The sequence below is a fragment of the Protopterus annectens genome, chromosome 10.part0, assembly GCF_019279795.1.
Source record: "Protopterus annectens isolate FY-2018-M chromosome 10.part0, PAN1.0, whole genome shotgun sequence".
NCBI lineage: Eukaryota > Metazoa > Chordata > Ceratodontiformes > Protopteridae > Protopterus > Protopterus annectens.
In genome coordinates this window covers 975,882,554-975,909,361 of record NC_056744.1, presented here as the reverse complement: position 1 = coordinate 975,909,361, position 26,808 = coordinate 975,882,554, and the positions used below count along the sequence as shown (strand labels likewise).

Sequence of the window (26,808 nt, the reverse complement as noted above, 5' to 3'; positions counted from 1 at the left end):
TCGCAATATAGTGGGGATCGGGAAATTTACCCTTTTCCTCACAGTAGTGCGATCTTGGTGTTGGTATATATATATATATATATATATATATATATATATCTATATAACATGCAGGGGGTGTGGGGGCTGCAGAGGGGCTTGCCCCCTGCAAAACTGTAAAAACTTGTGCTGTAGATGTACAATTTCTATGGCAGCTTCAGAACAACTGCCTAAGGGTCTGACGTCACCTCCTGATATTTCAAATAAGTTCTAACGCGGATGTCAAGGTGATAATTTCCAGCATTCTCTAAAAGTGATATTACCAAATTCAATTCAAAATGTCAGATTGAGCAAGTGAATAGATTTTGATGTGAGATTCAACATTTTGACAGTAAACCTATGTTTTTATATATATATATATATATATATATATATATATATATATATATGTGTGTGTGTGTGTGTGTGTGTGTGTGTCAGCCGTATCATTGAGGGTTACATACTGGAGCCTCAGCATTTCTTTCTCAATCCTGTCATTAACTAAGGATCCATGACTGAAGGACAAGTGATGACTCACCTTTAATTCTCCAAACCCTTTTTTGGGCACCAGCCTGAAAAGGGAAATTCTAAATTTTGAGAAGAGGGGCCTAAAGGGACCAACAATTTGATCAGCTGATGCATTTTTCTCAAAGATTTCTCTCGTAATAGTTAAATTCAAATTTTGCATTGTGAGAAGGAGGTGGGGACAGACACATTTAATTAAAAAGCAAGAGTAGAAATAACATTTTTTTTGCTTAGTTGCCATAACTGGATATTTCTGTAAAAAGAAAACAGCACATCTGATTTGACGGAATGGTGGTTTTGGTGGAGATCCAGTTTCAACTTTAATATTACAGGAAAAACCCTCTGGCTCATCCTAAGACCACCATCTTACCACAGGATGCCCTTTACCACAGGCCAAACAGTTGTGGATGAAATTATTAGACAGTTATATATACTGACCCTTGTTTTTAGTCTTCCCTCTGAAACCTACCTGATCCAGTCAAAAAAAAAAATTATAAATCACAAGTTTCATTAATTTAAGAAAGTATTGCTCTGGCTAAACTCTGGCTAAGTCAAATGAGCAAAATAATAGAGGAAGATTATATGTGAATTTATTGTATTTTAAAGCAAAAACAACTTCTGTCAGGTAGACTAGAAATTCAGCATATTTGAAAGAAGGAATCTTTTGTTGCACAGCATTCCTGAGGAAGAGAAGGGCAATGACATAGCATTGTTCTTATTAAAACGTATCACACAAGTACTACATCTTCTAAGTCAATTTCAAATGGACAAGTAACATCAGGTGAATAACTGGAACACAAGCCAAACAGTAAACATAAAAATGATGGCCAATAATCACAGATTTGTGCTTAGTGCTACTAGCATGACAGCACTGACAAAGAGCAAATGTAATATTTTCAGTAATAACTACATTCTTAACTGTAAGTCATTGATTTTTTCCCTCAATTTGGTTTTTAAGAGGAAGATACTGAATCCTCAGGAAAAAAACTATGTTGTTGTGTCTTTCGGCTTTTCCCGGTTAGGGGTCGCCACAGCGGAACTCCGGTCCGCTAATGAACTATAAAACTTTACAATACTCTAGAAGAAATCCAAAGTGCCAAAAAATATCACTATGAAATCCACAATTCCCTAGAAGAAGCTATAAGCCATCTATAGTATATGAGATCCCTGTCTTTAAGATAATGGAGTGGACTCCCTCTTTTATAAGAAAACTAAAGAAAAAGATGGAGCGAAAACCATCTATCTTGGCAAAAAAAGAACAATATTGATAAAAAGAAAACATCCCAAATCAATTAACCTAATAAGTCATTTCACATTTATAGTCTCCAGACATTATAACAGCATTAGCTATATACTCTCTTACTGTCATCTTGAACAAATTCCCTCAGCACTACTCACTAATGGTCATTTTACACATTTTCTCATATTAACTGTTGTAAGACTCCCTGTTTCAAAACTGTAAACATTAAAATGCAATCTGACATGAGAAAGAGTGATTTCAAAGTTTAACTGTCACACTTTTAAAACATTTTTGCAAGACCTCCACACCTCCCAGTATGGAAAGTTGTGCACCCATAACCTTTCTACATTCACATACAGATGTACACACACACACACACACACACACACACACACACACACACACACACACACACACACACACAAACATGCATACACACACACACACACACACACACACACACACATATATGCGCATATATATGGGTTTGATTCCAAAAGATTTGCTTTCAGTGTTAAGTAATGACTTACACAGAGTAGGCTGAAGCAAGTGTTTTGGAATCTGGCCCCTGGTATAAGCCTGCTTAGGCTTTACACTGAAGTAGGTCACTTAAACTAACAGCAAGTCTTCTGAGATTAAAGCAGGCTTACACCAAGAGCAACTCTTTTGGAATCTGGCCCTATATCTATGCTACTTGTAATCATGTAAACTTCTTATCGAATATCACATTAAATATCTTCCCACCATTTCTGATCATATCTATAGTTGCACCAGTTTGTATGGAGTTTAAAAGGAATACATTTTATTATGGGATATGTTTTGTTTATATATTGGAGTGTTTTGAGGGTCCATGTGACCCATCTGTAGGCACGGCTCAAATAGGGGTGTTCCTTGTGTTCAGTGTGGGTGGGGCTTAAGGGGTGCCAGAGCAGTACTTTGCCTAGGGCGCCATTTCAGCTAAGGCCGGCCCTGGCTTCAGTGGCATATGGGTCCTGCACTGACAGCTTTCCAGAGCTTAGAATCCCTTCCTGTGACTCCCTGTAAAAGGGAATGAGCTAAGCTCCTCCCATCAGGGAAAGCCTAAACCATGTCACAGAAAGTCAGTAATTCAGGCTTTTAATTGTAATTAGGAAACCAAGAGGGGCCAAGAACAAGAATCTCCTGAAAACAACCAATGTGCAGCCAAAAACAACCCCACCAATACAAATAAGCAAAGCCAACTAACAATACAGCAAGGCTGGAAATAATCAAACTATTTATAAAATAAGGAGGGGGCAAGGTAAGTACTGCCACTGAGGCAGTGCAAAATTCAAATATCTACTGTTACAGGTAAGAAGGACTTGCGTAACTGTACTGTATTTATCATTCACACTGCTGCAGTGGCATGCAGGTAGATTCCCAAAAGTTTACCTAACCTGAGAGTAGGACAGATAAGGATCCAGGCCCCTGGAAAATGGTCCTTGCAAAGCCTGCCCTGGAACTTGAGAAAGTATCCAGTTTGTAGTGCTTTGTACAGGTTTGAACACAGGGTCAGGTTGCTGCGTCTACAGTACACTCCTTCCCAATATGCCATCAAAGAGAATAAAGCTCTGGTAGAATGTGCCTTAACCTTGCCTGGAACAGATGTACCACTGTGGGAGTAACAAAAAAAAAACAGCAGCAGAGGACAACCAATGAACAATCATTTGCTTAGAAACAGGCCACATAATAGAAAATAAACAGCTGTTCAGCTTTCCTGAAGGGCTTAGTTTGGTCAAAGTAGTGCCTGAGCTGCCTGTGCATATCCAAGGTATGAAGAATCTTCTCTCCCCTGTTTTTAGGTTCCTGAAAGAAAACTGGGAGATTGATGGCTAGATTCAGGGTAAATTCAGAAATGACATTTAGTATGAAAGAAGGGTTAGTGCTTAAAACGATTCTGTCCTTATGGAAAATCAGATCAGATTGGCTCACCATGACAGCTTGCTGCTCAGCAACTCGCACTGCAGATGTCAGAGCAAAAATCAAAACAGTTTTCCAAGTGATGAACCTCAAATCAGTATGAAAGACAGGTTCAAAAGTAGATAAGGTTAATTTTTCAAGAACATAGATGAGATACTAAGGAGGAAGAATTTGCTTTCGAGGGGATCTCAAGTGCAACACTCCTTTCACAAACTCTTTGACAAGAAAAAGAGACAAAAGAAGGCAGATGGCAGACAAGCTGAAACAGCTATAAGATGTACCCTGACAGATGCATAACATAAGTCATCATTGAGTAGCTCACATAAATATTTTAAAACCAGAGAGGCAAACACCATATCTGGCCCTCTGACATCAGTTAGGCACCACCTGGAAAACCTTTTCCACTTGTAAACATAAGATGTTGGACAGCGCAATGGTGCAGCAGTAGCTTTGTCACCTTACAGCAAGAGGTTCTCCAGTTTGATTCTCGGCTAGGGTGCCTTCTGTGCGGAGTCTACATGCCTCCCTGCATTTGTGTGGGTTTTCTCCAGGTGCTCCGGTTTCCTCCCACATTGCAAAGACATGTGTTTGGAAGATTTCTCCCTGGGCCTCCGTTGAAAATTGGCTTTGTTCCAAGTCGGACTTCCCCGTTAAAAAAGAAGTTATGTACTCACCATAACGTTCCATGTTTGTTGTTCTTGATCTCGCCTTCCTTCTTGTTGGTTGGGTTCGGAACCAATATTAGGCTCCAACTCGGCCATATTCTAAAGTTCGAGAGCTTCCAATGGCTCGAGGCTAGACCCTATCCCATCATGCCTAGTGTGAGTTACCCAGATCTCGTTTGTGATAACCCATAACACTAGACTGCAATATACAGATACAGAAACATTAGGAATATATGAATATATATGTACATATACATACATATATATAAAAACCCACCAAGCCAGAAGTAGAACAACTCTTAGCTTACCCAACTCTTAAGGCAAGAAGGGAATCAAGGCCTATATAGCCAAAAGATGGATAATTCCTCTTGATCCTCCAGGAGGGGGAATGATGGTGGGATGCAAGAAGGAAGGAGAGATCAAGGACAACAAACATGCAACGTTATGATGAGTACATAACTTCTTTATGTTATGCTGTCCCTATCTCCCCCTCCTTCTTGTTGGTTGGGACCACATCCCCAGCACCTTCTTCTTGGGTGGCTCAATGGAACAGACTCTTTAGAACTGTGACACCCGTGCCCAGACCCAGCAATCAAGGAGCCTCAATCCTCACCACTAACACCAGTGAGGGGTGTCTCATATAGGAAGGAAGGATAGCAAATACACACAGTAAAGTGCAATTTCCCTTAAGAGCACACAAAGATCACAGTCAGTCTGGGGCTGGTCGCTCCCTTGCTCTCCAGGTCCCCAATAAGACTCCCCACTGGCACAGCTATAGGGTCCAGATCTCAGTCTAGTGGGCAAGCTAAAACCTGCAGCACCCTCTCTGTCCAACCAGTGCTTCGTGTACCTGCCCAAGTAGCTCACACACACACACACACACACACACACACACACACACACACACACACACACACACACACACACTTTGAGAAGAGTTTATACAGCCACACAGACACTCCTGGGGAAGGCTGGCACAGGTTCTCCAACAGTGCCCCTTTTTCCTAGACTATTTGGTAGTACCAGCTGCCACCACCCACTAATATTTATCAGCTACTCAAAGGCCCTTAAAAGGTGTACAATCATTACTGTGCAATATTATTATCCAATTGGTAGTATAACCCATGGCTAAAGCTATTGGAGTGGCTTTGCACAATTGTACCAAAGGCATGCAAGTACTCTAAAGAGCTTAAAGTATCTCTACAAAAACAGCCACAGTTGAAAGAGTTTAAAAATATTTAATAACAAATAGTCAAAACACAAGACAATACTTTTTACTATACAGTGCTAGTCAAGAGTTCAGAGATCCCAGAGAAATACTTAACATAATTCAGTAGCGCAGTTCTGACATCACAGAAAAACACTTAGTCTAATCTTTCTAGTTTCTAGCTATTTCTAAGAGAAAACACAAGTCTAAGATAAACTTACATACAGAGCAAGACAGTGCTGATGAGTTGGATGGTCAAGATAAAAAATGCTTAATGTTTCTGATTCTCTCTGTCTTTAAAATCACATTCCTGGTTCATATTACATCATTCTTCACACCTTCCTGAGGTTCCCAGGCTAACAGGCTACATTCTTTAGTAAGCTCACACCAGGTAAGGAAGCAAAGTCATTAAGGACATTTATGCATGCAAAGTCTGATCATTAACTCTAGCCTTAAAACAATAGCAAGAATTCCTTCATCTAGATTGGCTGGAGCCGTGTTTACATCAAACGGTCACAACATGCTTTACTTGGTCAGCAGAGTGCACTGTTGTTACATTTTTTTCAGTTCCACATGTAACACTATTTTTACCATTTAAGACAACAAGCCTGTGGTTTACATTAATATTTAAAGATAACAGAATTATCTCCAAAATTCTATCTGGCTAGGCTGGCAGCCTTCATCTATCTTCACCCAATCTTCACAAGAATCATGGAACCAAAGGATGCCCTGTTCCGGGAGTCCACATCTACTTTGTAATGAGTGGTGAAGGTATGGGGATTAACCCATGTAGCTGCCGCACATATTGAGTCTAAAGGCAGTCTGGCCTGAAAGGCAGTAGAGGTAGACAAGGCCCTAGTTGAGTGTCCTCAAAATTTTCCTGGCAGATATTTGTTCTGTGAGTTATAGACGTAAGTAATGGTGTCTGAAAGCCATTTTGATAAAGTTACCTTTGAGACTGAAGTTCCTTTTCTGTTTTCTGCAAAGGATACAAACAATTGGTCACATTGTCTGAATTCCTGTGTCTTGTGCAAGTAAAAACATAACTGTCTATGAACATCCAGTTGGCGGAGTTTATACTCTGCCTTGTTGCCATAGTTCAGGAAGAATACAAATAGTTCTATTGATTGATTCAGATTGAACTCTGTGCAAAGTTTTGGTAGGAAGGAGGAGTTGGTGCTGAGAGAAACCCTATCTTTGTAAAAAAATAAATAAGGGGGGTGAATGGATAGAGCTTGTAATTCTGATACCCTCCAGACTGAGGTAATGGCGATCAAGAAAATCATTTTCCAAGTCAAAGTTTTTAGAGAACAAGAATTAGCCGGTTCGAATGGAGGAAGACTCAAGGCAGCTAGGACTAAATTTAGATCCCAAGGAGAAAGTGGTTCTCTTATTTGGGGTCTCAAAAGGATAGTACCTCTCAGAAAAGCTTTGCATAGTCTGTGGGACATAACGTTGAAAGCCATTTCTCCCACATGAAAGCGTAGTTTGTCCGCTATCACGTTGGATTTCCCCGGAATATGCATCGCAATCAGAAAGCGTTGGGAAGACATTGCCCATTGTCACACTCTTACAGCCTCTAGACACAAGGGGTAGGATCTGGTTCCGCCTTGCTTGTTGATGTACCACACCACTGACATGTTGTCTTGTCTGAATTCCAATCGTCTCCATGGGGAGAGAGCTGTGAAGTGCTTGCAATGCCAGGAGCACCGCTCTCATCTCTAGGATCTTTATGTGCAAGTGGTGCTCGTGTTGTTGCCAAGTCCCATGAACAGTCTGTTCTAGATAATGACCCCCCCCCACCCTATCTGGGAAGCATCTGTGGCCACTGTGGCCACTGATTGGTGGAGGTTGAACGGTCTGCCTATCGTTAGCTGCATGGACTAAAGCCACCATTTTAGGTACTTCTTGCAGGTCACCGTGATGCGAATTTCGTGGGACATGGCTAGAGCTTGCATGGACCATTGAGTAAACAGGAGCCACTGTAATAACCTCATGTGAAAGCGCGCCAAGGGAACTAGCATTATTGCTGCTGCCATTGAGCCCAGAACCTTTAGAACAAATCTTGCTTGAGTCTTTTTCCTCCCGATTAAAATTACAACCTGGTGTCGAATGGTCGACACCCTCTCCTGAGGCAATTTTACTATCATATCTTTGGTAACTAGATCTGCCCCAGTAAATGTAATACATTGACAGGGCAACAAGGCAGATTTTTCATAGTTTATAGTGATGCCTAGCTGAGAGCAGAGGCAGACTGTGGTGTCTTTTGTCTCGGTTAGTCGATGCTCGGTGGTGGCGGTAAGGAGCCAGTCATCCAGATATGGAAACACCCAGAATCCTAGACACCTCAGATGAGCTGTGACTACTGCCATGCATTTGGTAAACACCCTGGGGGCTGTAGTGAGGCCAAAGGGCAGAGCTCTGAACTGGTAGTGACTGGCTCCCAGCCAGAAGTGTAGAAATCCCCTGGATCGCCTGTCCATCCTGATATGCTAGTACGCATCCTGGAGATCGATGGAGCACATCCAATTGTCCTTTCCCAGGAAGGGAAGTATGGACTGCAGTGTCACCATCCAGAACTTTGTCTTCTTGACAGACATGTTGAGAATGCTGAGATCCAAAATGGGCCATCAGTCCCCTGTTTTTTTTTATACTAAAAAGAACCTTGAGTAAGTTCTGGACCTGATTTGGTCTGCGGGGACTTCTTGGATGACTCGTTTTCTTTGCAATCTTTGAACTTCTAGGGTTGTTTGTTCCCTTAGATTGGGTGGCACATCTGGGATGGATTTTTGTTTTTTGGAGGGAGGTGGCATGGAAAAAGGAATACTGTAGACTCTGGATATGATCGACTGTACCCATGTGTCTTTTGTGATATTTTGCCAGGCTTCTGGGTACAGTGACAATCTTTCCCCGACTGCCTCCAGAAGTGGACAGGTGTGCCTCCCTTCAGGCGTGCTAGAAGGGCCTACCAGAGTACATATCTCTGTCGCCCTGACACTGCGGGCGGCGTCTCCCATTATTATCCCCCCCCCTCTGCCTCAGGGGAAAAATCACCACATGTGCCATGTGAAACTCCCTGGGATTTTCGGAACCACATTTTTCTGCCTTTTTGACCTTGGGATAAGGTCTAGTAGGCTCAGAAAAACATAGTCCCACAGCAGAGAGAGTCTTGCCATCCTGCTCGCACCTGGTGAGAGTCTCTTTTACCTTAGGCCTGAACAATGACAAGCCATCAAAGGGGCATTAGTAGAGGAGGACTTGAAGGGCTTCGTAAATTGACAAAGGCGCATCCAGGAATCTCTCCATAAGGCAACTCCTGTGCCTGCAGCCCTGCTCGTTCCATCAGCTGCAAAGGAAATAAGCCATACAGAGGAGTTAACTACCGAAGATAAAGTCGCAAGCTGAGAAGCAGCTCTAGCTGTAGCTCCCGCAGCTGTAGGATCCTGTAGGGTATCTCCTAGCTCTTTCAGGAGATCCCTCTGAAGACAAAAGAAATGGGATAAATAATTCAGTGACCTAAGAGTAAAGGCTGCTGAAGAAAAGACTTGCTTCCCGTATCTGTCCATCGTATGGGACTCTTTGTTCGGCGGATGGACAGAAGTAGAGGTTTCTGCTAATTCCTTCTTTGTGGCCATGACCACCATCATAGCATCAACTGGCATGCCCTTGGTCAGGTAAGGTTTGTTGTCTGGTGCAGTTATGAACTTATTGGGCCTCCGTGGAACTGTTTCCATCAATTCCGGAGAGCACCACGCCTTTCGACTTACTACCTCTAGCAGTGGGTCGATGGGCGGAGACACCCAAGAGGTGGGGGGGGGGGGTCAGAAACCGAATGCATCCAGGTACACAGACTCATCTTCAGAAGGGGAAAGGGACTTCCAGCCACCCCTCTGCTTGAGGGGTGTCTCCTCAGAGATGGACCGTGGGGACCCTCCTGAGTCCTCCAAGTCCAAGTTCGATGTCAGAGACTCAGGGAAGTCCACATGCTTCCTCTTACAAGTCCTCTTCCAAGGGACCTCCATAGGGGGGGGTGCTCTGGGGAGGTTTCAGAAGAGGGGGTGTCACCCAATGGGCCATCCTGGGGCATTGGTTCCCTACGCTTAGACTGGAGGGGTGGTGAGAGGGAAGACACTAGCTCCATAAGGGACGGAGTAGCTGAAGCTGCGGAAGGAGCTTTCTGAGAGGACAGCACACTCCTCATCACCTCAAAGGCACCACGATCCCAGCCCAAGAGAGTCCCCTGCTCCGAAGAGTTGAGAGACCTCTCCCGCACCAAGGGTGATGGCTCCGAGGCTGATGTGGGAGCCGAGCTCACCTGCGCCAAAGCTCCAAGAGGCAGAGTGGGGTCGGACAAGGGTCTGATGCTGGTCCCCCCCTTGGAGCTGATCAGGGAGTGTTGGCCCCCAGATCCCTCAATAGAAGGAGGTATTGAGGAGATCAGAGCAGATGTCGCAACCGAGAGATTGGAGGTTTTCGGAACCGACGGTTCCACCACAATGACTTCCATACATTCTGGCTCTAAGCTCAAGTGAGTCAAAGAAGGAATAGACGATCTGGGGGGTTAAATAATCATCCCCACATCCATATGGGCTGGGCTTGATAATATTTTTGTGAGAGCTGGTGTCTTGAGTAGCCTCTTCACCACCCTCTCCACATCATCGTCTGAGAGGTTCCTGGATGACCGAGAGGAGTGGGTGGACGATTAGTGACTGCCCGCCACAGACTGGAGAAGTGGAGACTGTGGAGCAGACAACACTGGTTCCAAGGAAGGAGATGGTCCCGAGGACACTGAATGAACTGCAGGAGATAAAGTCTTGTAGGACCCGAGATGGTTCAGATCCGATGAACTTGAAGAATTGTCTTTCTGCTTCGAAAGCTCCGAGGTCGGAACCGATGAAGATGTCGGTTTGGAGGATTTGTCAGGTTTTCTTGCCTGTTTCCCTTCCACTGGTGTGTCAAAGAGCCCTTTCAATAAACTTCTCAGTATGAGTTTGTTTTTGTGCTCCTGCAGGACTCTAGCACTGAAAGCGTGACAAATGGAACAAAAGTCCTGCAGATGCACAGCTCCCAGGAAATAAATGCAGCTAGTATGCCCATCGGTCAGGGACATTTTTTGGGAGCAAGAATCGTGCTTTTTGAATCCAGAAGGCTTGGATTCTTTGGATGCCTCTTTGGACATTATTGACAGGTACAAACAGCAATAAGCACAACAAAACCACAGCTACAACTATCAAAAAGGGAAAATATACCACTCTACAATAACCACAACAACAACAGAACCATATCTAAATTCTTTTTTTTTTTTTTAAAAGAAAGAAAAGGAAGGTAACAGAAGTGGGAGAGCCTCTAAGTTAAACAACTCCCCCAAATGAGGAGAGCCTCTAAATTAAATGGCTAATTCCTTAAGCTGAAAGGCGGAAAGGAGGGAATAAGGGGAAACCGTCTAACTGAAATGGGCCAAAAGCAAAGGGTGAATCCTTTAACTAAAATGGATTTGTAAGGGAAGGAGTTAGGCCTCTTGGCTTTAGTGAAACTTCGGTTCTGAAACTCAAATTCAAAAATTTCAGGAGTCAGCCGACCGGCACTTGTGAAATGCTTCTGCTTCGGGCACCGCGAGGCAAGCAAGACTAAAGAAAATGGCGTTGGCTGCTTGTTTTATACCCCTGATGACCTGATGTCATGGAAGAGGAGACAGCAACCGACGCAGGACCCAAGACTCTGGAATTCAGGCCGAGTGAGGGCAACCTGCCAGCAGATTACCCAAATGTAATGACTGCAACAGTGAAACACGAAGAACTGAAGGGAAAACAACGGCCTGAACAACAACAACAAATAAAATGGAGATAGGGATCATAAGAACAAACACTAACAATCTACAGTAAAGCCTTCTCTACAGTAAAGTCTTCCTCAAAGAAATTTACAAAATTAGAGCAATAATATAATAAAAAAAATTGAAAACTTTTCCTGAGCCAGTCTCCAACAATCTCGAAGCTTCAACCGGCAAACGAGATCTGGATAACTCACGCTAGTCATGATGGGATAGGGTCTAGCCTCGAGCCAGTGGAAGCGGCGAGATAGGGACAACATAACATCAAATGTTAAATAAATAAAATAAAAAATAAAATGTTCTAGTTGCAGGATTTCTTGCCTCATTCAATAGCTGCTGCACATCCTCATGGATCAAGTACCTAAAGGGTATCAAGATAGAATAATTGAGGCTGTAAGTAGCAATTGCTCTAAGCTGGGCTATACCAGTCATCCTTGACATTGTGGGATCAGATCTAGAGAGTGGGAAAGCTTGTGGCACTTGACCTTGACCAATTCCATTAAAAGGGAGAGCCAACTCTGCATGGATCAAAAGGGGGGGTCACCACAATGATTTTTGGTAATTCTTTCTGACTCTTCAGAAGTACCTTGAGTATCGGTGGAAAGGGTGGAAATGCATAAAGGAATATTCTCACCCAGAGGAATTGAGAATACTTCTATCCACCAAGCATGGCTGCAAGGATGCCTCAAACAGAATTTTTTCATAATTCTGTTTTGAAAGGTGGCGAACAGAACTATTTAGTGTTTCACAAGTATAGACCAAATCAAGGCAGGCCTCTGTTTTGTGTTTCCACTCGTGAGGCCCTGTCCATGTACTGCTTAAGTTGTCTGCAACTAGATTTTGCTCTGAAAGGAGGCATGCGGCCTGAAGCATCAGAGAATACTGTAAGGCTACCTCCCAGATCATCATTGCTAACCAATAAAAAGGGTTTGACCTTGTAGCCCCTTGTTCATCAGGTAGTGATCAATAAAAGAGGACTTGGAAACCATAAGCAGTGAAGAACGTTTAAGGTCTGAACCACTGCTAACATTTCTTTGACGTATATGTGCTATGTAGCATCCAGAGGACACCATTTTCTTGCACTATAACTCCCCTGGACACTGTTCCCCATGCAAAATCTGACAACTCCATCTGGACAGACTGAAATGGGGTAGGAGACAGTAGGGCAGGTCTGGACTGAGAGACACCTGATTACCCCCACCATTGTAACTCTCATTTTACAAAATCCAGCACTGGTACCTGAAACTCCAAAAAAGCGGGTGTTGGGTCCAACAATTTTTTTAAGTAGCACTGAATCTTCCTCAAAGGAGTTTGGCCAGTGGTGTTATGATGATCACTGATGCCTTGAGCCCTAGAATTTTGAGAAACTCTCTTGTAGAGACAGCTTCTTGAAAAAAAAGAAATCCCTGAAAATGTTCTGAACAGTCAGGACTATGTCTTCTGGAAGAATGCCCATACTTTTTTTCTGTGTCCATCAAATATGTCAAGAGGACAATTCTTTATCAGGGAGTGAGACAGGACATTAGTAGGTTCAACTTGAAGCTGAGAGCAATTAGTATGTGATGATAAACATCCTTCAGAATAAAGTCACCATGAACAGTGGTTCAGATGAAGGGGTAACTATCTGCAAGGTGAGCATTTTGAATTTGGGTACTTTCAGAAAGGTATTTAGGTACATCAAATCTATCACTAGTCTCCACAACAATTCCTTTTTGGGTATTAAAACTTTTCTGTTATAAGATCCTTTTCCTTTTGTCGTGCAGAAACTAGCTTTTTAACTACTGCTTGCAACTTGTGGAGTATCAGACACAAAGTACAGTGGTGTCCCACTTAGTATAATTGTAGATGTTCAAGTAGATCAATGTTGCAGTACTAATCTGTGGGTCTTCCTGCCATGCAGTAGCCTGCGAACAGCCTGATTTCCAGAGTCTTTATCAACATCTCAAGTCAACAGATGCTCAATGACCGAAGTCCTAACATCGAGGTACAAGAAGGGTGTCCATTGGCACCATCTTCAGGTCTCTCTAAGCCAAGAAAAGCAGTTTGATACCTGAGGACAGCACAATCACCAGAGCTGTCTGAATTTGGCTGGTAATTAAAATGAGAAAGAAATGTAAGTATACTTGGGTTGAGATCAAAGTGGCCAGACTGCTGGGCTGAGCTAAAGCCTGGGGAAGGGGAAGAGGGACAGGAAGAAGGGGCAGGATACACTGAGCTTTGGCACAGTCATTCCTTAGCAGGGGAAAGATCTTTTTTTTTTTTTGGAAAAGGAATCCCTTTTATATGGCTTAGAAGCATTATCCTCCTGCCATTGCCTCCTGGTACCCTCAATCGTGTTAGGCTGGAATGTTTGATTGTTTGTTCTGCTCTTTGAAATTGGATGCCTTGTTAGGGAAGAGCCTCAGAATACAAAACATTCTAGATACCCCATGCATCTGGGTAGCAGCAGGACTAAACACAAATTCAGAACTTAAAGGAGCATTCAAAATCTAATTTTTTTTAAATCTTCAGAAAAATTCTGGTTATATAACCAAGCAAACCTTCTCAATAAAGCAGAAGCCACTGCATTTCTAGAAACAGTGTACATACTTCCAAGACACTCCTCAAAGCATGTTTTGAACATGAGTCACATTAGAAATAATCTCACTCAAACATTTCCGTTTATCAAGCAAAGATACAGTAAAGTCATCTAAACTGTAAGCACATGGCAAAATACATTTCCAAATGAAACCCTGATAATTTAAAATTCTGAAGACTAAATTACTAGAATGAGAAAACTTTTTTCTTTGAGATTCTAACTACTTGCCAGTTTTATCCAGTAGTGCAGGGTTAGAAAAAGCCAAAGCTCTCTTCTTAGAGTAGGTAGCTGAAGAAACCGCATCTTTGTCAGTTGATAAAGGAGCAAAGAGAGCTGCAAGATCAGTGTACACCTTATATTTCCTCAAAGACTTTTTAGGGGCTGGTTCACTAGACAAAGGGGTTTTGCATGCAGTTTTATAGACATCTTCTAAGGCTGGTAACAGAGGAGGAACTACCAGAACATTTGGAATCTCAACCTCAATAAGAATATAAACTCTGCCACTCTCTGGCATAACTCCAAAATGCCTCCAGTCAAATATGTCTGCAAACGTAAACAGCATCTGTGGAAAGGTAAGCACTTGTTTGGGTTTTTGAATCTATTCACCACCTGAAGAACGATTTGACAGACTCAAAGTGTTCGCTACTATGTGCATCAGAGTCCCCATCAAATCCGTACCATTTGACTGATCTGTAGAAAAGGTAGCCCCATAAGCATTCTAAATAAGAACATTGCCTCCAATTAACTGACTGTAACACACTCATAGCTAAAGAAACCACATCAGCCTTGCACACGGTAAAAACCTGATTGCCTGTCATGTGTTTAAGTTACTGTTTCTTCTTACTATTAACTACACCAGAGGACAAAATATTTGGGGACAAAGTCTTATGTCTGACAAGGGGTCTCCTACCCTATCCTACACCTTTCCTGCACCAGATACTGGAACAGCCCTGGAGAATGTGTCTGACCCATATACCATAGAGTGCTGCGGGTTCACACCAGAGGGTGATGAAGAAAGGTAAGTGGTCTGAGGGCTGGTTTAAGATGACAACAGATTCATGAACCGTAGGATAAGGCATGTTTTTGCTGAGTTTTTTTTTCTTTCTAAGTGCAACTGGATTTGATGAGGGGCAGGGTGGGGGTGGGGGGTGTTAAAGGATCCATCAAGTTATGGAAAAAAACATCAGCCAGAATAAAAACTGAAACTATTACAGCCTGACTAAGGGCAGTAATAATAGAAAATATAAACTATGTTCTCTTACAGCAAATAGGGCTCAAGTGAATAAAATATAGTAGCAGAATAAATCTACAATCTGCACAGTGTAGTAAACAGCACATACAGTCATTCATCTTAACTGAAACTCCTTTCTTTTAATATGGGCATATAACAGCTTTTCTGCAAATTTCCTGTAAATGTTCAATTATGATAAAGAAATAAAGAAATTCATCATAAAGATTACAGTTTAGCCTCTCTCATCAGGTATAGTGTAGATTCAAAGAATCAGAAGGATTTTATTACAACAGGAAAATAATAAAAGGTAATCTGGAGTTTAGTAACATTATAGGAAAAAGTCCTGTTTCTTTCAGGTAAAAGGAGTGGAAACATAAAAGAGACCATGGAAATAAGAAGAGCAAATAAGTATAAGGAAAGTTATGGAATCTTGTAAATCTTATGTAAAGTTATGTAAATCTTGTTAAATGCAGGTATATTAACAACAGATCTTTTGTCTGGAAGGAAGGTACACATGTCGTCTTTTTCTTCTTTCAGCCGTTCCAGTTTGGAGTTGCCACAGCGGATCATCTGTTTCCATTTCTTCCTGTCCTCAGCATCATGCTCTTTCACACCAACCGCCTGCATGTCCTCTCTCACCACATCCATAAACCTCATCTTAGGCCTTCCTCTTTTCCTCTTACCTGGCAGCTCCATCCTTAGCATCCTTCTCCCAATATATCCAGCATCCCTCCTAAGCACATGTCCAAATCAATGCAATCTCATCTCTCTGGCTTTGTCTCAAAACAGTCTAACCTGAGCTGACCCTCTAATATACTGATTCCTAATCCTGTCCATCCTTGTCACACCCGATGCAAATCTTAACATCTTTAACTCTACCACCTCCAGCTCTGACTCCTGTCTTTTTATCAGTGCCACCATCTGCAACCCATATAACATAGCTGGTCTCACTACCCTTTTGTAGACCTTCCATTTCAGTCTTACTGGTACCTGTCTGTCACAAATCACTACTGACACTCTTCTCCACCCACTCCACCCTGCCTGTACTCTCGTCTCCACCTTTCTTCCACACTTACCATTACTCTGAACTGTTGATCCCAAGTATTTAAATGCATCCACCTTTGACAACTCTACTCCCTGCATCTTCACCATTCCTCTATCCTCCCTTTTATTCACACACATATATTCTGTCTCAGTCCTGCTAAGCTTCATTCCTCTCCTCTCTAGAGCGTATCTCCACCTCTCCAGGGTCTCCTCAACCTGTTGCCTACTTTCAATGCAGATCACAATGTCATCCTGAAACATCATAGTCCACAGGGACACACACACACATATAATTCAGAAAAAAAGAAGTCTACTTAGCATCCTGGTACACTTGCGGTGCTTACTATGTAGAAAAGACTATTAGAAAATCAGCAGTTAGAATAGAACATGTGACTGCTATTAAAAATAGAGCAGTTGCTGCTTTGATTAAACATTCAATGTTATGTAATAGCTTTAGAAAGTTTTTTTTAATATTTTAATATCCACCACGAGGGAGGATATTGGCTCATTACTGGAGTTAGCGAATTAGTATGGCAAATCAAACTAAATGCAAATTCTCCCCTGGGTTAAATGACAGTATATACACACACACAAACACACACACACACACACACACACACACACACACACACACATATATATATATATATATATATATACATTAAGTGTCTCTTAAAACTGCATGCAAATTGACTATTTTAATAAGATGATGTTAGCTGTTAATTTAAATAAGAGATATCAGATGTAAGTGGAATCTTGGAAAAATCTGTATTAAAAGAAAAAAAAAGTGCTAAACATATATCTTTAGAGCCTCGACAACTTGTTTTTGTGTGCATTTTTGTTTTTGATTTAATTGGAACAGTCAAGGTTCAGTACTGGTACAATTTTGGATTTTTTAAGACTCTAGCTTAGGAAGCTATAGCTTCTCTTGGATCTCCTTAAAGTGGACTTTCTGGTCTGACTGGTGAGTTGACCTTGCACTCTACACCAGATGAATTATGTCAAGCATTAGCAACTATTAATAAATATATTCTTCCCCTGGAAGAGAGGTAAAAAAAAGATTCTGAAACACCAAATTCCAACACCAACACAATCAACATGAAGAAATCAGGAGGTACAGACAACTTAAGCTAGCATGGCTGCAGGTTATGTGAGTACCACCAATAAAGAGACAACAAGACCTCGTGTTTCCCTTAAAGATTTACAACAGCTTCTTACAACTCCAACCAATCCCTTTGAAGGGGATATTTATAAAAGGTAAAACTGAATGAAAAATGTGTGGTACACTAAAATAATCCGTAGCCTCACTTAAGAAGAAGCTACAAAAGAAGACATTTCTCATTTGGCACAATTTGTTTTTAGAGGCAAATTTGAAAGCAAAAAGGGTACCAAAAGGTTTGCGCCTTTTTAAATTTCCAAATTGGATCAATAAGAATTGTGCAACATATAAAGAATTAATTCATTTGTTGGATCAAGTGGGAAATTAACTAGTACAGATACTACTATGACATAATCACACTGAGATTTGCACACTGCAGGTGGAAATAAATACATTATCCTAACAATTTTTAAAGATCTTTTATTCCCTTTACTTAAATCAGAATATAACATGTTTGTCAACAATGTTCTTGAGTTTGAGGTGAACAGCAAAAATGGAAAGAGAAAAAATTTATAGTGTTTTTATAGATTATAAAAATAGTAATGTTGACTGAATAAGAGAATTAAAAGAAACAGGCAAATTAATTGACCAATAAGAAAAAAGAAAACCATGCACAACACATCATTTAAATGGAATAGAAGAAGGGAAAAGTAGTCAAAATTATACATGCAGGTCAAAGACTTTGTATGAAAAGGCTCAGTGTTCATATAAGTCTGAGTTGAGGGAGTACTACAGCTAATGACAAAGAAAAGAAGATTTTTTTTAGAACTTTGATATATTATTCCTGACAAAAAAAGGGCACCAACAAATAGATCTGCAATAATGGCAAGCTGGTTGGGAACCATATTGAACAGATTTCCATTTAAAACAAGTGTACTACTTAAAACTTAATTTTGAAAAGGACAAACAGTGTAATATCTTCACAAAAGTAAAACCATAATCTGATACAACTCTTAAAAGGAAGCACAATAAATTTGAATACAACAAGACAGATTATGACGTTAATACAACCTACTTCCTACAACATAAAAAACTTCATGCTTCCTTCAGAGGGGCTACTGATTCTTCTGGTTCAAAGATGCCAACAAACAATGCTCAAAGGCCACTGAAGATGTTTTTTTTTTTATCCAGCTGACCCATTATACTTTCCACAACATTCCCAGACTGGCCAGCTACCCCTTTGGTAACTGAATGACAACTTTGCCCTGGGGGGCAAGGGGATGTTATACTCCCAGAAAATGTTAAAGTAAGAGAAAGAGGAAGCAGATATTAAGTGATGGTCACGCCATGTGGTGCATTATGAAATCCAACAATGGTGTTGTACATACCATTAAAAACTACAAGAGTTTTAACTACAAGGAGACTTGGAGCTTCTCAGCAACATTTTCATTTAACTGAAAAGGGACTGACTTATGTTCTTGTTTCAACCTTGTAGATATACTCATAGAGCTCAAGCTTTTTACAAGGGAATTAAACTTTGCTTATATATTCAAGAACACTGAAAGAGTGGGCTGCACAAAACAGAATGTTGCCAATACCCTCCAATATCCTGTTATTCATTTATACAAGAAAATGTGTTGAATGGCTTTATGAGATTTGTATGGCAAAAGGAGCAATGCTGGCTGTTTCAATTTAAATAAGTATGAAAGGGAGTTATTAAATGAGATAGCTCATTGCCAGTCATTGCAAACAGTGAAACTGGACAAGGGAGGGGAATTCATCATTATGGATTGATTGCCTCGATTATAGCAGAATGTTTAACATTTTAAACAATACAGAAAAGTATGGAACAGTTTCACACAATGAAAACATTGTGTGCAGCAATATTTGTTTTATTATTAGGGATTTATTTTTGCAGGATATCATTACTGGAGTATTTTGTGATTTTCTTTAGTAGAGCATCCTTTAGTTTCTACAATCTCTGGAATCTCCAAAACACACAGAGATATTGAACATCTCCCTTAAGATGAACTATAAGACAATATGTGAGCATTATTATGGTATAAGTAATAAAAAGGAAAGCAATTATGCTGTATAAATAGTGTTTGAAATATACAAATTTTACGAAAATTTTCTTTACAGTTCTGGAGGAACTACCAACAAACCCAAGGGGTGGACCACTGGAGATTCAAATTAAATTTAGAGAAATGGTTTGGCAATTAAATTCAGATGTTGTGTCCCCCCTAGGTTTGAATGACAGTATTTCCAGATGTAGCATATTAAAATTAAGGGCTGTTAAACTATAAATATTTTTATTATAACTTCCACTTCTATTTAAATATGGTTTTAATTATCAATCATATATTTTTAAAGCTTTTTAATGTGTGTTTAATATTTTTATTTAAAAAGCAAAAAACAAACACCAAGTTCTGGAACTGAAGTACTCCACAGCTATAAATAACCAAGAATTCAAACAAACCAAGCAAGGAGTCCACTGTCAAAGTTTTAATAGTGCAAAGTAAAACACAAAGCTTTCAAGCAAAGATGTTTTTCAATGCATAACAGTTCCAATAGATACAATTACTTTTAAACAGATGACCATGAAATCAAATTCCTGTCAAGCACATGATCCAAGTCATATGGCATTCGTATAAAAAACAAAAAAATAAAAACTTATTCAAAATTAACAAGGTCACATATTTAAAATTATATAAACTCTATATATATATATATATATATATATATGTACATATATATATATATATATATATATATATATATATATATTTATGCAACATATAAATGCACAAACAGCCTGGTTAAATATATTCATGTTTAAACTTAAGTGTAGGTTTCAAGCTGCTCTGACTATTATGTCCTGGACTATGATCAACTCTAAAATAGTGTATCCATTTACATTCAGCTAACTCAGTAAGAAGTTTAATGTCACCCCCATGATTTCCTACACATTTTTATTTACAAAGCATGTAAAATGTATTTATTATTTGCATACATCATGATTTCTTGAGTTTCATCGTATATTTTGATGTCTGATTACTTAAGGATGTATGGTTCGCAGTTTGTTAGTTCGAATTAAGTCTTTATTAATTAGATGAAAATACTCAGCTGAATAAATTGTTTTCAGAGTCACTGCAGGTGGATTCTTTTACAGTAACTATTTGATGTTCTTAGTAAGCTACACAAACTAAACCTTAATGCTATCAGCTATTGCCCTAACTACTGTCTCATTCAATAAGCTGCAAAAACTGACTAAGCTCTTATGCTATCAGTTCTTGCCCTAATGATGGCCACATCCAACAAGCTGCATGAACTGACTAAGCCTTATAGCTATCAGTTACTGAACTAATGACAATAGCATACAACAAAGCTATACAAACTCACTAGGCACTAATGCTATCAGTCCTACCGCTCAACTTCTTGACACAAGAAATCTGGGCAAAGCCAAAAATAATGGTGGGGTGGCGGCGAGAAAGATAGACAAATTTTAAACATTGCTCTTATAAACTTAGAAAGCAGACAGAATAACAGGTTTTGCAAGGATATGAAGTCTGAAACTCAAATGTCTGTCATTATTTAGTGACTTCAGTCCTCAATGATTTGACAAAAAATGACATTTTATGAGGGACAGATCAAAAATATGCAGCAAAACTCTGGACAGTCTGCAAAAATATGGACAGTTGAGAGGTACACTATCAGTTACTGCTTTAATGGTTATGCATAACAAGTTTTACAAACTGAGTGAGCCCTAATGACTCTCTCCTAGTTAAAGCTTTTTCTTCATTCCTGCCTTTTTAGTAATTCAGCAAGTGAAACTATGATCTGAACCAGAAAACTTACACCCAACATAGATTACAATTACAAGTACCTAAGAAATACAAATAATTAGCCAAACCAAATGAGTACATTAACCAAATAACATAGAATGAGCTCAGTTACAAGACATAATTTTGAAATAGTAGACATACTCTAAATGGTGGCTAACAAATATGCATATTTCTCATGTATCTACATTTTAATGATTCTAATTGCAACACTGTTTAATATTTCCAGGCATACACTTGAGGAAGCTTGAATGGAGAGCTTATAATTCTCTGAGAGATATAAGGAGATAATAAACCATTTAAAATCAAACCTCATTAGAACTTACCATAGTGTAGAGCTGTTTGTCCTTCGTTGTCCTAGAAAACCAAAAAGAGAAAATAATTTTAGGTAAATTGTTCTTAATAAAAGAAGCTACACTTTGAATTTCAAAAAAATAAATAAATTAGTGTGTCAATGATAAGCAATTTTTTTGAGGAAATTCTTATTTTCACCAAGTGTTATGTAACATATGCAAAACTTTTATTCATTTTATCATTTATTTATCTTTGTTGACTGGGTTAGTCCCATAGGCTAGTAGTCTCTTTTCAGCAAAGATACAAGCTGGCATTTTTTACTACTGGAGAAATTTGGTCTGGGCATCAGGAAACTTCCCCTACTTTTTTCAACAGATGTTATGGGATTTTTTACATCCACATGAGCTACAATCGACTCAAGCAGATGGGACCTTGGGAGAGATTCCAAAAGGCCTGCTTTTCATGTAAGGGGTCACCTACACTGAGAGCAAGTCTTCTGAAATCAGGTTGCTCGGTTTTAATGTCACATCCAAAGGATGATACTCTCAGGCTTGTAGCACCCCTCTTCATACTGCACTGCAGAGTCAGCAATCCATCTGCTTACTAAATGATAAGCAAGTTAAAATTCACTGATATAATTTTTAAAATATTACAGTTACCTATTCATTGTGTCTACCCATCCTTTTGTGTTAGACAGCATTCTCCGAATTAGTTAAAGTTTGATTACTTTACTATGTGCCCTAAATTTGCCAGCATTCAGGAACAGTGATAATGACACTTTATTGGATGCTGAGACAACTTGGTCTATTCTCATTCTGCAGTCAAAGCTGAAAAAGACACACACACACACACACACACACACACACACACACACACACACACACACACACAAGTGGGTGCACAGAAATGGCTTACCAATATTCTTTTTTAAGTTACAGAGTAAACTGTTTATTTGCATTAAATATCCAAAACTGCATCCAGAAGCAGGATTGTAATACAGCAAATCAGCATTTCCACCACAGTGCTTCAGGATTTGACACAAAGTAGCAAGCGGTATGAGATAGTCACATCATATGCCAATGTAAGGAATAGACACTAAATGACAAACTTATAAAAACAAAAAAAGAATACAGTGCACACAATGAAGCAATTTATTCAAAAGATTGAGCACTTTCATCAGTAGTACACTTTAGACTTCATCAGAATGCTTCGTTGTGCGCCCTATATTCTTTCCTTTTTTGTTTTTATACATATGCCAATGTAAGCTAATGTCAATAGTGGGCAGGGCACAGGTATTCACATGAGACACATTCTTGAAACAGGTACTTGAAGCAGACGCCCTCCTGGTGGAATAACCTTTAACATCAAAGGCCAATAGACAGATAACTGTGTGATGAAAAATGACAAAGCAGTTAGTACTCCACCTGGAAAACATAAGTTTGCCCACTGCTAAGCCCACCTTACCTGGCACAAATGAAACCAACCACTTATGAATCTTGCTGTGCTCATGCACAACTTCCACGAAATGCTCTTTCCTCAGTGGATTTCACCCCTGGTAGAAAATGGGAATAAATGGACTGAGTGAGAACTACAGATCCACTCTGGGGTAACAATATGGGTTCATCCTAAAAGAAACCCAATCTTTGTGAAAACCCAAGTAAGGTTCTCTGCAAAACAACAGCCTGAGACTCCATAACCCTTCTGCATGTGTCAGCCACCAAGAATATTTTTTTTTCAAGAAACAAACTTCAGGTATGTCGAATAAAGTAGGTGTGACTGCATCAGAAACTATGTATCTCAAACTACAAAGCTGGGAAGGATAATTATGAAACACAACAGCAAACTAGAGGGTAAACTTTGTACTAAGATAAAACACACAAGTAACATGAAAACCAATAAACTGCACAGACTAATAATTTAAAAAAGGCCCATAGCATATGCAGACCAAAGGCATGAGGGAATCTCTCCTGCAACAATGATAATATTCAAACATCTACTGTGTCAATGAGCATTCTCAAAACTATAAACTATTCCTCATAAAGATGAGTGCTGCAGGATTTTATAATATGACTTGAACAGTAACAAGCACTGTGCTCACAGCTTCCAGAAATGAGTAGTCAACCTGTAGAATGCCCAGCAGGACAGCTGAAGCAAATCCTGCTCTGCATTTAGACTGGACATGTAATTTCTATCAGTTAGATAATGTGAAACAAGATGTAAAGTAGTAGGCTTCGCAAACACTTTGAGCTGATAATGTTTTGAAAAAGGATGCGATAATATGTTTTGATGTGATGAAGTGTTCTGTCTTTTCCAGAAAGGTCATCTATTTATCATTACAGAAAATAAAACAATTCCACATGGAAATCCTTTGTTTACTGAGTAAATGGTACTGTTTTCCTCATAAAAGACAGAAATAGATGACTAGACTGTCTTGGTGAGCTAGTATGGTTCAGTGTAGTGTCTAGCTAATTTATGCAAGGTTTGTTCTGTGTGGGTTAACTCTTTCACACCTAGCCTGAGTGGAATTTTACACCACCTGCCACCTGCAGAGTTCATGCCTGGACAGTCTTCGCCTGAGCTAAAATTTTGAAACGGCAGTTTTCCAACCTACTGGTAAACAAACATATATATATATATATTGATAAAACCAAAAGGAGCAACTAGGCTGATGCAGAGTCACAAGTATAAATGAAAGGCAAAATCCTCAGGTTAAAATCCAAATGAAAGGCAAAATCCTCAGGTTAAAATCCAACTTTAATTCCACTGCAGGTCAGATAAGCGCTTTCACTCATTCATTTGAGCTTCATCAGATCATGTAACAAAGACCTTCAATTACATAGGCTACATTTATACAGTTAAAACATCTCCTATTGGCCTACCAAAAGCTGCTTTCTGTTTACATATTCATGAGTTAATCTAAGCTTAAAAATATATGCACATATAAACATGCTGAGATGTATAAAATGACAAAGTAAATATAAAAAACATATAAAAACTCTCCATGAACACTCAAGATGCTCTAATAAATATGTATATATAGATATATATGTCAAAAGAAATGTATTTCAAGGTGTAAAAACATAAATGTTCCATCATTTATTATAAAATCTACAAACATACAGATAAGAGAACATCTTTACCACATTAGGAAGGCTTCACCTCACAATGCCTTAGCTAAGCACGTAGCCCAAGCAGGTCCTGAACATTATTTCTTATTTAGAGCTCTTGAGAATATTAAACCCAGTATACGAGGAGGTGACATCAGGAACCATACTGAGAGCAAGGAGAGTATGTGGATAGTTAGATTGAGAGCAGATAGGGGTTTAGGTCTCAATGAGAGAGCCTCCATTAAACCTATGTTAAACAAACGGAGGAATGTTTGTAGATTTTATAATAAATGATCTGATGAAGCTCAAATGAATGAGTGAAAGCGCTTATCTGACCTGCAGTGGAATTAAAGTTGGATTTTAACCTGAGGATTTTGCCTTTCATTTGGATTTTAACCTGAGGATTTTGCCTTTCATTTATACTTGTGACTCTGCATCAGCCTAGTTGCTCCTTTTGGTTTTATCAATATTATTTAAGTTTTTCTGGAGCACTGGGCGTTTATCCTGTTTGTCAGCGAGTGGTTTGTTCCTGATATATATATATATATATATATATATATATATATATATATATATATATAAAAAACTATCTTCTTCTTTCGGCTTTTCCCCGGTTAGGGGTTGCCACAGCGGATCACCTGTCCGCTCATGATTGTCAGTGGAGTTTTACAGTGTCGAGTTGCCAGCCCGGCACCCAACCTTCCACAGAAGGCACACACACACACACACACACACACACACACACACACACACACACACACACACACACACTCACACTCACACCTAGGGCCAATTTAGAGTGTCCAATCCACCTGCAGCATGTCTTTGGAATGTGGGAGGAAACCGGAGCACCCAGAGGAAACCCACGCGACCACAGGGAGGACATGCAGACTCCGCACAGAAGGCACCCCAGCTGAGGATCGAACCAGAGAACCTCTTGCTGTGAGGCGACAATGCTAACCACTGCACCACCGTGGCCGCCCTATATCTAAAAAAAAATAAAAGTTATAAAAAAAGGTTAAAATATGAAAGTTACTCACCACACGCGCTCTCACCTAAGCTAAAATTCTGAAACTGCAGTTTTCCAACCTACTGGTAAACAAACATATATATCTAAAAAACAGTAAAAGTTATAAAAAAAAGTTAAAATATGAAAGTTACTCACCGCACACATTTCTCTTCGCATTGATGACATTAATATGTCACCTAGGCATAACTGTAATTTTACACTGAGCAAGCAATTTGATGTCATATAAAATTAATTATTATAATTATGTAAACAAGTATTAACATCTATGCATCAGTAGTAGATAGACCTCAACTATCAGTGTGACTTTTGTTCATGTAGATGTGCTCTTAATATTTTGCAGTGTCACACAATTTTTGAGATATCTCCATAATTGTGATTTTATATATATATATATATATATATATATATATATATATATATATATATATATATATATATACACACACACACACACATATATATATACACATATTTAATGGTCAAATAAATGTAAATATCTACAATGCAGTGCTAGTTAAGACACCATTTATCTGTACAAGGTTGATCCAGCATCATGGATGCTTTCATTTGAAACCATGGAATATTACATAAACACCTTCTGAAGTCATTAATATAATTATTGATATATGGCAGAGTAACTCACACTGAAATAACTGGAATATTGAATGTAGGAGTAAATCGACTATTGTTCAATTAATCCACATAATATGCTGCAGCAAAATAAGGAAGGCTACCAGGGGGCCATTTCGTAACATTTTTGATGCACAATTTCAATATGCAGTGACCAAACTGTAAGTATGAATAGACATAAACACACACATGCGTGCGCGCGCACACACACACACACACACACACACACACACACACACACACACACACACTCACACACCTTTTATCTCAATCAGTGAGAAAGCCAACTCAGCAAACCATTTTCCCTTCTTATAATTAAATCCATTTCCCCCTTCCCCATGAAACAAACAAACAAATCATACATAAGCAAACTCTCTTCTCTTTCTCTCTAACATTATTTACACAAATTTAAAAGCAAACTGAGACTTTTTTGTTCAACTGTAGGTTTCACTAATACATTCAGTTAATTCTGTCTTATTAAAATGAATGTGCTAATAATTCTACTCCTGTTTCCTCTGTATCACTGTATCACA

The 26,808-nt window shown here is 39.5% G+C and overlaps 1 protein-coding gene across 1 annotated transcript in view; it reads right to left on the bottom strand.

The window, feature by feature from the left end:
- Positions 1-26,808, bottom strand: part of ACBD6 (acyl-CoA binding domain containing 6) — a 1,359,273-nt gene that overhangs the window by 154,760 nt on the left and 1,177,705 nt on the right. The window contains exon 7 of the mRNA XM_044085743.1: positions 21,541-21,571. Within this exon, the coding sequence (XP_043941678.1) occupies positions 21,541-21,571 (31 nt within the window). The remainder of the gene's footprint in view (positions 1-21,540; positions 21,572-26,808) is intronic.